At 42.6% G+C, this 12795-nt stretch overlaps 1 protein-coding gene across 3 annotated transcripts in view; it reads right to left on the bottom strand.

Moving 5' to 3' along the window:
* SIK2 (salt inducible kinase 2) overlaps positions 1 to 12436 on the bottom strand; it is a 43630-nt gene extending 31194 nt beyond the window's left edge. For all 3 annotated transcript variants that reach the window (XM_065651911.1, XM_065651912.1, XM_065651913.1), the window contains exons 1-3: positions 12255 to 12436; positions 5880 to 5996; positions 3710 to 3773 (exon numbers count right to left, since the gene is read on the bottom strand). In XM_065651911.1, coding sequence (XP_065507983.1) covers positions 3710 to 3773; positions 5880 to 5996; positions 12255 to 12404 — 331 coding nt within the window. In that variant the 5' untranslated portion in view covers positions 12405 to 12436. The remainder of the gene's footprint in view (positions 1 to 3709; positions 3774 to 5879; positions 5997 to 12254) is intronic.
* Positions 12437 to 12795: the final 359 nt, after the last annotated feature.

Genomic DNA, 12795 nt, shown 5'->3' with positions numbered 1-12795 from the left:
CCAAAGGCTAGTCAAAGAACACAATGGAGCACAATACTTAAATGCCTATCAGGAGAACGATTAACTAAAGCAGCTGCAGGTTCCACAGGTTTCTAACCATCTTGCTTTAAAAGAGAAAAAGCAAAATCCCCCAAAAAGCAGGATCATGCATGGCAAAGTGTTAGAAACTTCAAAGACCCTTGGGTACAGAGCTCCAGAAGAACATCCACTACTTGCACTGTTTGAAAAGTAATGTTATAAGAGGAATACTTTATTTCACATGTTGTTAGATGTGTTAGACGTGGCAAATTCAGTACACCCAAAGAAGGATCAGGACGGGAAGGACAAAAGGCTCATATAGGTTAAGTCATGTATTTTTTTTTTTATGCTACCCTGCTTTTCTCCACTTTCCAGCTAAATTTGCCCCAGACACGATATCCTGCTTATCACACAAGCAGTCCAATGATGAGGACTTAAAGGGGTGAGAGAGGGAGACAACCCAGACAACAAGAAGGGACTTTGAACATTTGAGTTCCATCTCCACGAAATCCATCCCCCCACCAGTGTAAAAATTAAAGATGAGGCAGGCTCCACCTCTTCAGCGCTCCAATCACCAGGCACTCTACACACTGAACTGTATTCCATTGCCCTCCGAGTTCATTCCGCCTGGTGATGTTGACTGACGGTTTCAGAGAAACTTCCTCAGCAGCTCCTATTTTATTATTACAGCTAAAACGCACGCGAAAATGAAGTGCCTGGGTATCAAGCATAAAACTCATGAAATCGGCTTTTATTAAGCAAGAAGAGTTGTTACTTTAACACCTCAGTCCAGTTCCTAAAGAAAGCAACAGTACCTGTTACGTATGAAATACTCCAGCTAAAAAGATTTTCTTTACCTTTGACAACAGCTCTGCTTCTCAGATATTTTTCTATTCCTTTGTGTTACTCCACTAGGACATGTTAGACTCATTCATGGAAAATAAACCCATTGTCCCAGGTCCCATTCAAGCTTAAACCAAAGTGGTTATTATGTACTGCTAGGCAGTGAACGTGTGCGTTTCACCCAGCACTTAGTGTTGTAGCACATTCTGTCTGAGAGCCTGCAGAAAAATCAGAAGAGACCTTTTTCTCCCCCTCTGAAATTATAACATGTTTCTGACATTACCTCGTTTCCAATTCCTCCTCTAAAAGCATATGTAACAGTGACAAATAGATACAACAGCAGAATATCCCGTGCTTAATTATAAAAGCCACTCTGAGAAATCGTTCCAATAAATCAGAAAAAATATTTAGAAAAAACCCGTACGGAAATATTAAGTCTCTAATAACACGAAGATTCCTTAATTATTTTCATGAAAAAAACAGGTCTAAGATTTGGCTAAACTGTGTCTGAAACATGCATTAAAGGATCTGCAAACAGGGTAAGTCTCGGAGCCCAAAAGGTTTTGCTTCTTCAGAATGAATTAGGAGTTTAAGTCAAACATTTACAGGAAATGATACGCATTAAAGCCAAGACAAATAAGGCAAAAAGAGTCAAAGTTACTTCTGGAATCTCTAGCGATGCTGATTAAAATGTTATATTTTTTGCCTTCTGTTATTTTTCCCTATGACCACCTCGCTTTCTTACATAAAGTAGCAAAAAAAACAACCAGTCTGGTCATGTAAATGCAACTTAACAGTTATAGAATCTTGACTGAGTACTTAGAATGTTTCATATATGCAACCCTAAAACAACACAAAATACACAAACTTAACCTGTGGTAGATACAAAGGTAATTTTGAGATAGATTTTTTGGCTTATGCTAATCACTTACGCAAGTCCGCACACAAATCTTGCAAGATAAGCAACCTCCAATGTTGTAGTCCCCAAGGCAAGTAATAAGATGAACTGAAAGATTTCAGAAGGAAAAAACCCAACAAAAACTTGTAGGCCAGCCTGCAACTCATGGCTGGGCTTCAAGACCAACACTGGTTTGAGAACAGCAGCTTAGGTGGTGAGAAAAACAGAATCCTCTTTCTTATTCAGTGTTGCCAGATGGTAATCAGTGTAAAGCAAAACACGCTGTTCCTTCGGAGAAAAAACGCAACACAAAAACCAAACCCAAACAACTAAACCCACGTTCCTGAGACATGCACAAGGTATTCAAAGGTTACCAGACCCCAAAACAGACCTATGCTAACAGGCTGTATACAGAAACGGGAGTAACATTCTTGGTATTTTATCATCCTGGAACGCAGGCTCACCCAAATTTTTTGTCACATGCGCAGGAGCTGAAAAAAGCATTTTACTTTGATCATTAATGCATATTTTAAAGTTGAAGGCAATAACAGGTCAAAATGAAATGCATTTAACTACTTAGCATCACATTTCACATGTTTCTCCTCCGTGGCCTAAAAAGGAGCACTTCTATACATAGCTAGTTCTGGGAACAAATTCAGCCTATCCCTCCTTGAGGGGACTTCACTGCTACCCTAGCCTCAATAGCTTCAAAAATCTCAAACAGTAACTTGGGACACGTATCCACAGCACAATCACAGAAAACAAGATGCCCTAGAGATTACTGATAATGGCACTGCAGATGCCATAAGTCTGACTTAAGAGTTACGACGGTTATTCAGGCTACACTGAAGCCGAGTTCAGGGCTACAACCTGGTTGCCATAAGGTCATGTTTACACCTATGTAGATGATGTTTTTATGTGCCCATTACCGCAATCAAGAAGGGAGATGGAATGCAGGAATCGCCTTCAGTGTTAGAACACGAGCCTCAGGACTGTGGAATCACTTCTACTATTCGCTCCACAGCCTTCGGGAAGAGTAAAGGCTGATGCGCAGCCACTTCATAAATTACCTTTTACAAAATCATCAGCAGAAGCTTTTAAAATTTAGTAAGCTTCCTCAGTTCTTCTGGTCCATTAGAATACCAGGGGATTCTCTACGGTTCTGTAGACTAAAAGACAGATGTTCATGTACACTAAAAGACAGATGAGCAAGTGTGTTTTCTGCTCAGAATATTTATATACTACAACTGTCCTGCACTAGTTTAAATAACTTTACCCAAGAAGTAGAATGAGATCTCTATTTTAGCCCAATAAGAGCACTGCAAACCAAGTTGTATTGTGAAGTATTACAAATAATCGTATTTCACACTGAAGTCCTACTTCAGTGATGCGTTTGAGCTGAAGAACAAGCATTAATGGGAATTTCAGCGTGCAGGTCAACACAGACAACTTAAAATTTTTATTGTGAGTGTTACTCCAAGTCAGCCTGACATTCCCTCCTACCCACCATGCTCCTCCTGAAAACATATTAAAAAATCATGCCTGATAAGTCAGTACATAACTGCATAAGAAACAGATTCTTCAGTTCACCTGAAATACTGTTTGGGCTGCTGTTACCAGACTGAACACTTAAATATAGTTTTTCATCTCGAGTCAATGCCGTCAGCTGAGATGAGTTTATCCTGCACTGTTCAGTTTAACAAACTATGCATTCTGTTAAAAGAATATCAGTAATTTTTAACTTTCTTCTTATGCCACTGTTCACTGTAACAGTGTTCCCTAAAGTTCTTAATTCTAAAATCAGAAACTAACGGTTACTGCACATTTTTTTGACAAATAAAGGAGACTGACATACTATGCAAAAAGGGATCCTTGTGCAAGATAAATACAATTGACAAACTCCAGAAGTTAACATTAAGATGTTGAACATGAAAATATTCTCTTCCTTACCAAAAATTTCTCCATTTTTGGCAAATTCGGTCACAAGGTACAACATGCTTTTGGTCTCCATCACCTGTTGATAGAGAAAACACACGAGATTGTTTGCTGGAAGAGCAAAAAGTAAACAAACACCCAAATGGACACTTGTCGTTGTTCTCTTAGGTAAAGATACAAGTCTTTGCCTTGCACATACAGTTATCGCTACCTTTCACTTTGTGTCTTCAAGTTACATCAACAATTTCAAGGGGAGCAATTGGATGCTAATCACAAGGATAAGCTTTAAATACTTCATAAAGCCAGTGTAAAGAGGAGGAGCTGGATAGGATTCTCAGCCACAAGTGACTAACAAAATAATCGGTTTCCTCAGCAGGTAGTTTACAGAGTTTCATGTAGGGAATTGGCCTACGGGAATTCCCTTGCTCACCTTCTCTACCATGCTCATGACTGGTACATGGGAAAGACGACTGGGGAAAAGAGCAGCCCCTGTTACCAACAGTTCTCTAGCGATAGAAAGGAAAATAGATGAGTGGTCTTAAAACCTGGCATAATTCAGGTAAAAGCACCACACCGCAGGATCTCATTGTACAGATGGACAGTATAGCTACAGAACTATCACATCTCAATATATCCTCTGGTGGAAGGAGAGAAAAACACCCACAAACTTTAAGCAGCTTCTGCTTTTTCTTCTGGTAAGTTCCAGCATCCCTATTACAAGAACAGACAGCTCACAATTCAAAAACATGGGAGGCTGGAAAGAATAGAGGGAGAGAAACAGGAAAAAAAGAAAGAGGGTAAGGGTAAGACTTCGAAAATTTTCCATGAAGAGCTGCTCATGGCCTTGAACAGGAAGAGTTCACATAACAATTCAAAATTCCATAATGCCACAATATGAGCTGGGAAAAGGCAGCCCAGTCAGTTATCTTGCAGTTTCTTCCTATGCCAGTCTCCTGTAAGATGCAATTAAAGCTAAACAAGTCTAAACTGGGATCTTCATCTTTATCCAGTAGAACACCTCCAACCCCATAGATCCAAGTCCTTGCGCTCACAATGCCTTTAGAGATGTCAATTCAAAGTTTGGTTTCAGCATGCACAAATCTTCATTTGTTTGTTGAGCTAGATTTATTTGAAACAAGCAAGAGAGGATCTCAGAAGCACCATGTGTTTTGTTAAACAGAACACTAACAAACAGACCCCAAAGGGAATCTTCTCAGGAAAGCCCTAAAAGAGTTAACTGAAACAGAAATGCCTCCAACATTTCACCGTATGCTAGCAGAAACAAAATGAAACAGAAGAGAAACAATAGAAAACAAACCTATATTTTACTATACAAACTATGCACACTAAAACAAGTCACAAGTTAAAACCTTTCAAAAGTTTTCATTGCTTGCAATTGTATGTGTTATCACAAATGCAGCTTTATTTCTTATGTAAATACACATTGTTGCACCATAATTACTCATCCTTTATGTTATAAAGGGATGCGTTCCATTCTACAACAGACATAATTCACTTTAGGATAAATACCAATTTGTCCATATCCACAGAGTGAACGGCAAGATTCCAACAAAAATAAATCCAAAGAACTAGTTATCCATCTCCCAGTAAATGCACTTCAGGATCAAGTGTTTGGGAAACTCTTGCCTGATGCATGCATTTACATCAAAGGTACAGCTGCAGAATCTGCTTTTACGTATCTCTTGTCTTATCTTTGGATAAAAGGCTACAAGTACTCCTCAATCTGCCCTCTGAGCCGAGACTCCACTATAGAAAACCACTATATCCCCACAGATCCTCCCAGCTAGTGTTCACTGTAGACACATTATGCTGAATATTCCTGCCCGGCTCTAGCTTACATAATACCTTGTCTAATCACAGAGTCTCATCACTGGGTATTTCCAACTCAGCTCTTGGACTAACAAAATTTACAACCTTCTGTGTATTTTAAGCAGATTTCAGGTACACTTGAGTATCTAACACAGCCAGCCCAACTGATACCATAGAATGAAAAAGACCACAACCGATGTACTTTCAAAAACGTTAAATACTTATCAATGCAAATCAATTCCAGAAAAGCTGAGTTTGTCACAGCGATCTGCCAGAAGTCCCTGGTGTAGAGCACACTCTTCATACAGGAGCAGGAGATGGGGAGAAGGGAAAAGAGAAACACCACTAACCGTACCTGGTAGAGCTTTATAATGTGTGGGTGATCAAGCATTTTCATTATCTGCACTTCTCGGTAGATCTTCTCCAGATTCACAACATCCAGCTGAGATTTGTCAATGATTTTTATTGCCACCTGCAGACAAATGGCAGGAGAGATTAGTTGATCCTTATCCTAAAGAGAATAAGGCAACCCCAGATAACTGGTAGCTTTCTTCCAGCTCAGAAATACAGATCCCACACTTCAAAATACAGCACACAACATTAAACATGTCAGTCGTCCCACTAAGTGGCTGCAGGACCATCCCCTACATCAGCATGTCAGAAAAAGAAAGTTTTACAAGAAATGGAAGACACAGAATAGGTGATGGAGACCAGTGCTCCAATGAGCCCCAGTGTCAAATGCTCTTATATCAGTAGCAGGTGGAAACAACTGAGGACCTTCCATGGAGCAGCACTGTAAAGAAAAAAATCTTCCTAAAAAGCCTAATGGTGTCCATTTCTGGACTCAAAGGAGCCAATTTGAATCCCACCAATGAAAAATCGTATTTTAAAAGATGAACTGTTGGCTCAACACAAATAATCAAACCATGGTGGATCCATGTAGTTTCAACTGTTATACGCTGATTTTAACCATACTTAATACGCTACTACATAAGGACATCCGAAGTTCATCCGTTCAGGGAAATAACTCTGTACAAATATCTTTGTCAGTCAAACGCTGTAAACTGAGATCTTAGTTTAGAAAACAGGTCTCAGTCCTATGGACCTAGTTTTTAGGCAATGCCTGCAAAGTGAATTACATATACCTACACTTGCTTAGGAGACTAAAAATTTCAAACTGAAGATATTTTAAAAATTAAACCAAGAAGAAAGAAAAACATAGCTGCTGTAAAAACCATGCAAAGGATGACAATAAAGAGTATTGAATATATACATGGTGTTTATTCACCCTGACTATCACATTATTAATGCTGAAGCGGGAGCAAACACAAGTCATACAAATGCTTCCAATTATAACTGCATTTCACAAACTATTGAACTATAGGACACAGCTGCTATGCAGAGACAAAAATCCACAGGAGGTGAACCTCATTATCTCCAGCAAGGCTGATTATGGACCCACCTGAATTCTGAATTAACTATTTATTGACTTCATTTCAGTATGCTTTTGCTTGATAACCTCTTCAAAGCTACTACATCTGCAATCTGTTCAAAAAAAGACAAACAAGACTTCTGGGGGAGTTGGACTAGATGACCTTTTAAGGTCCCTTTGAACCCAAACTATTCTATGATTCTTTAGCTAGATCATTCAGTTGACAGCTATCAGTAATATATCCATAAAAGCGTGTGTTGTATAACCCCATTAGTTTGGTCTCTCAGACACCTGAAATAATTCTAAGCACAGCTCTCCACTACTTAATCTCATTTGAGAGGCAAGAGGAAGAGATGCAAACTAATGAAGAACAAACTACATTTCCAGCTTAAATAAGTTTTTAGTTTTGAAAAACCACCATATTACAAACTATCTTTTGCCTTACAACATGGAGTTATTTGGTATTATTAAGTGGCTTTTGAACACAAAGTAAAAGCATATGCCTGCATGAAGGAAAAAACTTTGCTATATCCAATCCTTCTACGACTCTCAATGTGCATATTATATATGGGCACACTGTGTCAGGCCTCTATAGGAGAAGCAGCATAGTAACAGCTGGCACCACTGCTTCTACAGTCAAATGCAGATTAGATATCTCGGTCTATTCTGAATCTTCAGTTTTCACGCATCTTGCCAGGGCCATAAAAGATTGAGAAAAAATACTTGCAAATACTTAAAATCCAGCAACTTCTTCCTAATGATGCAAGAAGGAACAGCGCATTCAACAGCAACAGCTCACTTTTGTCTGTAATCTCAGCTGTGTCGTGATGACAGGAAAGAGGAAAATAATTCTTAGAGGTGGAGAAGCTGCTTCAAGACGAGGAACAGTTTCCTATCTGAAAAGTGTGTTTTGTTCCTGAATATACAGCTTGCTAACAACTACCAGCATCTTGCCGAGATTTTGGAACATCGCTTTAATCTTTTGGAGGCAGTGCAGAGAGACTGCACGCAGAAATGAATCCTCATTACTATGGTCGCTCATCACCACAGCACAAGCAAACTGAGTTTAATTTGGCAGATGCCAAATTAAGGATGATTACACAAATTTTGCAACTCTACTTTTGGCTTTTTTTTTTTTTTTTTTAAGAGTTATCACTTCTAAGGAAAAAAAACAAAACAAAAAAATCCCAAACACAAATGTATAGTATTAGCACATACCTCAAACAACCAAAAAAACCCTGTTCCTTCCCTTATCACCAGTTTTTGCTGCTTAAAGACTTATATTCCAAAACACCTTAGCAACTTTCATGATTCATTTTAATTAAAAAAATATTAGGAAGAGCACACATTTCTTTCTCTCTTTTACTAAAGGCCTAGAGAGCTGGAGTTCACTCGATCTTTATCTAACAGCTGGGAACTGAAACTGTCAAGCAGTGAAGGTGAAATGCTTGCCAAAAAAAGGTGAATGATGTTCTATTTTTCAGCTACTCTGGCTTTCAAATTCTCATTGTTTTAATTATGCATTTAGTTACCTGACTAGTTTTAAAAAAAATTTAAAAAATAATAAAAACCAAACATCACACAAACCCAACAAACAAAACCAGAAACAACAACACCCCCCCTACATGGTCTAACAAGTTAACATACAATAAGAGGCTTGTCCACGTCAATGCAAGCTTTAAGGTTTCACGCAACTTACAGTTCAGATTGGAGTTGTTAAACAACACTTCCTAAAGGTACACGGACTGCATTAAAAATAACAAACACAAGCTTCCTGCAATCTGGAGCAACTCCAGTTTGCAACAGCAAAGTGTTTGGTTATCACGGATTAAAAGCATTAACCTCCCTTAGAGGGCAGCACATTGTGCCCAACTTGTTACACCTCTGAGTCCCCAGTCTGCCTCCAGATGATGTTTTCCTCCTCTCCCCCTAGATCTAGAGAGACCACGGCTGCAAGCAGTTAAATCAGCACCCCGAGTGCTCAGGTTAGGCACTCACACCTACACCGGCATCACATCTTGTATTAGGAACTGCTAATTTCCAGAGAAAAACGCAAACCACCTGTAGCACACCAGACAGCTAAAAGCGTAACGGTGAATCGTAAGCGCACACCAGCCAGAAGGGTTTCGTTTCTATCCGAGGAGCAATGGCTGGTATTCTTCTGTAAGCGACTAATCCTTACGGGGTATCAGTTACGGAGTTTTGGGGGTGGGTGGGGAACACGACTCTTTCACACATAGCCTATGCACAAAGGCTTTCCTTCATCTTCAAAGTACATCACTTTTTCCCAAGTAGTACCTTCACCTATTCTTAGAGCTTTTCATTACTGCTCATTATTTCACACCATATTTCACTTGAAGCATTATCCATCTTCTTGAACTTTATGCTTCTGATTACTTTTGTTCTCTTTTCTTAGTCTCCTCCTCTTCTGAGGAAAAAAATTTTGCTTATTTGTGCATGCCTCATTAACAAAAGCTACTCTGAGATCACGGGATTTCTCAGGACAAATTTGCATGGCAGGAAAGCACACGTCATTAACCTAAATGGCAACAAACAAACAACAAGCAAAGGTCACATTTAACCGTGTAGCCCCCGCCGGGGCACCCTGTGTGGGCTGCCATGAGAGGGTTGCACACTGCCTTCGTTACAAACACATCTCAATCCCACCATTTTTCTTAGCTTTCACACTTTTCTGACTATTTAGTCATGCAATTTTAGCGTCGCATTAATACAGGATTCAAGGTATTATTTCTGAGTTTGGTTGCATACACTACCTACTACCTGGTCCGACATCCATCTTCTGCTTCATGCCAGCTTTCGTTTTATTTTCACCGTGCTAACAAGTTATGGCAACCATATTCACTATTTTCGGTTCAGGTTACCATTTTATGTAGGGAGGCTCAAGAGAAACTCAGATAAGGAAACAGTCCTTTCTAAAGGGGCTTTATGAGCAAGTCTCAACAGCACCACGGTGCCCACCTTCTCACAGTACAGACCTGACGGTACACAGGTACAGGCTTTCCAGCACCTAATCAGCTGAATATTCTTCCACTGGAAGCTTAATGAAGGCACAGAAGAATGCGAGAAATTAGCAACTCAAGAAATTCAAACAATAATTCAGAACAAGCTTGAAATATGAACAGCCATCCATCTAGAAACATGGATAAGCAGGACTTCACTTCACGTGCATTGTGAACCAACGCTACGTGAAGTGAGGTGGTTTGAACCTGAGATGTTTGTTCGAAGTAGTATTTGGCTAGAATTCATTTCCCCGACATCACTAGACGTGATCTTAATAGGGTTCCTCTTCCTCAAAGACCACGTGAATACTTCCAGCAACTAACTCCGCACTTATGTTCCAGATAAACATTCTTGCCTCTCTTACTGCAGAAAGTCAATGTAGCTGTACTAAAAAAATGAAAGACCTTGACACAAATCTCCAACACGGGCAAATCTGCTGTAAAAATCACGCAGAAGATAAAAAGGCCTCAGACTGGACACAAGGCTCATCAGAAGACAAAAGCCAATTAAAGAAATTCATTACTGTATTAGAATGCACTGGAATTTAGCAATTTCCTAGGACACATGGAAAAATCGTATCAGAGTTAGGGACCTGTTACGCTCTAAGTTTTCTGTAACCCTTTTTATTTTGAACAATACTAGGCAAACATAATTTCTAAAATGACAAAGATTAAAGTTTTCATGCCCATCATAAAGTCTGCCAAGGAAACAAGAACTAAGTAGTAAGCAACAACTTACTATCTCCACATGAAGCGTTTAGAAGCTTGGCACACGGCATCAAACTTGGGAACAGAACACTAGCATTGCAAGGTTTTGCTTTGGCACTTCAGTAAGAGCAAGGAAGGATTTAAAAACAATTAACAGTTTATTACGAAACCTGAGAAATAAGACAGTAAGAGAAATTTCTTTTAAAACTTGGGATGAAAAGATCATCTATCCTTGCATGGCCAGAACAATGTTAGCATTGCAGGTTTGTTTTCCTTAAGTCCAAACTAAAGGCATTTTTCATTTTGTAAGGAATGATTTTGCCACATGAGACCACAGTAACTGAATAATTGCAGGTCTTTTTTTTACTTTGTACTTCAGAGAATGTTTTATTTACTTTTGTCTGGTATAGAGCAGCACAGTAAGCTCTTCTTCAGTAAACCAGGAAGGCAACAGAAACTTACAAAAAGCTTTCCTCTAGGTGTAGCAACTAAAACTACATAAGAAAATATAAAGGGAAACTGATCTTTCAAAGCCATTAGTGTCATCAGATCCCTGTTTTAAAAAGCCAACATGACTACATTTTATCCACGGATTTAAAGTCGTTTTTGTTTTAAGCAGTGCTTAATATTTTAACAAGCTAAAGGCTAGTAACCACCAGGTAATATACATGGTGGTAGGGTAGTTAAACAAAGAGACTACAAATGGTTAGATCTGGTTAACTGCCAGGATGATGTATTGAAGAATAAAGGACTCACACACACAAGCTCCTTTGCCAAAACAGATCACGCAAATAGAAGGACTGCTCAGCTGCCTTTATTGGCCAGGTCAGGAAACAGTAAAACATTCAGGACACGAAAGCACGCACAATACTAGGTTTGAATCCTCCCTGCTAGCAGAAACTTATTACTGTCTGATGGCTGCACTCACCACCTAAGCCCAGAGCTGCCTGCCCCCTTCTCCGCCGAGCAGCACCACTGTGACAGCCCCGCAGCGCCCGTGGCCCGAGCCGCGGGGGCACCGGACTACGAGACATTACCCCTGCCCCTGCCAGGAAGATGAACGCAAGAAAACAAACAAGAACGGCAGCCAGGGCTCCTGCTCCAAAGCCTGCCCGCAACCGAGCACCTCGAGGAAATAAAAAGCTCCCTCGCCTCCCCTACAGGAGGAGGTTCCAGCGCTGGAAGGGACAAAAGGAGCAAGCAGCCTGCAAGGGCGCTGCTGCACGGCCCCGCCGGGCCACCCAGGCCACCCCCCGGTAAAAGCGCGGCTCCGCAGCCCAGCTGCCCGCCCCCGCTAGCGAGGACCCGGAACCCCCGCCGCCGGCCGCCCCTCCGAGCGGAGCCCCCCCGGCCGGCTCCCCCCGACGGCCGCAGCAGCGCCCCGCAGCACTCCGGCCGCCGCCCCCCGCGCCCCTCCGAACCCCGGCGGCGCCCGCGCCTGCGGGCTCCCGAGCGCTGCCGCACAACGCCCGGCCCAGCGAGGCCCGGCGGGCCCGGGACAGCCCCGGCGGCGCGGCCGGGCTAGGCCGGGGCAGGGGCAGCCGCCGCGGCTCGGCTCGGCTCGCCTCACCTCGCTGCGCGTGATGCGGTGCCGCGCCAGCTTGACCACGGCAAAGTTGCCTTTGCCCAGCGTGCCCTCGATGTCGTAGAAGCCGACGCGGACGGGCCCGAGCCCGCGGGGCAGCAGCGGGGGGGGCCGCCGGGGCTCGGCCATCACCATGCTGGGCGCGGGGGGCGAGCGGCGGCGAGGCGAGCCTGCCTGCGGCGCGCTGCGGCCCGCGGCCCCGCCCCCTCCGCCCTCCTCCACCAACCGCGCGTCACCGCGCGCGTCAGCGGGGGCGGGCCGTCGCCATGGCAACCGCAGCCACGGCGGGAGGCGGCGGCGCGGCGCGGCCTGGCCGGCCTTCTCTTCCCTCCCTTCCCTTCCCTCGCCTTCCCTTCCCTCGCCTTCCCTTCTCTCGCCTTCCTTTCCCTTCCCGGCCCCGGCGCGGTGGCGGGGCCCCGTGGCGCTGCCCGGTGCTGCAGGTCGCGCTGCGCTAGGCCCCTCCAGCCAGACGTGGAGATGCTGCCCCTATCCGCACCCTCCCAAGCTCTGCGGGCACGGAAAAGCT

Source organism: Caloenas nicobarica, chromosome 26 (assembly GCF_036013445.1).
Source record: "Caloenas nicobarica isolate bCalNic1 chromosome 26, bCalNic1.hap1, whole genome shotgun sequence".
Classification (NCBI taxonomy): domain Eukaryota; kingdom Metazoa; phylum Chordata; class Aves; order Columbiformes; family Columbidae; genus Caloenas; species Caloenas nicobarica.
The sequence above is the reverse complement of the archived record's forward strand: the minus strand, read 5'-3'. Positions and strand labels throughout refer to the sequence as shown.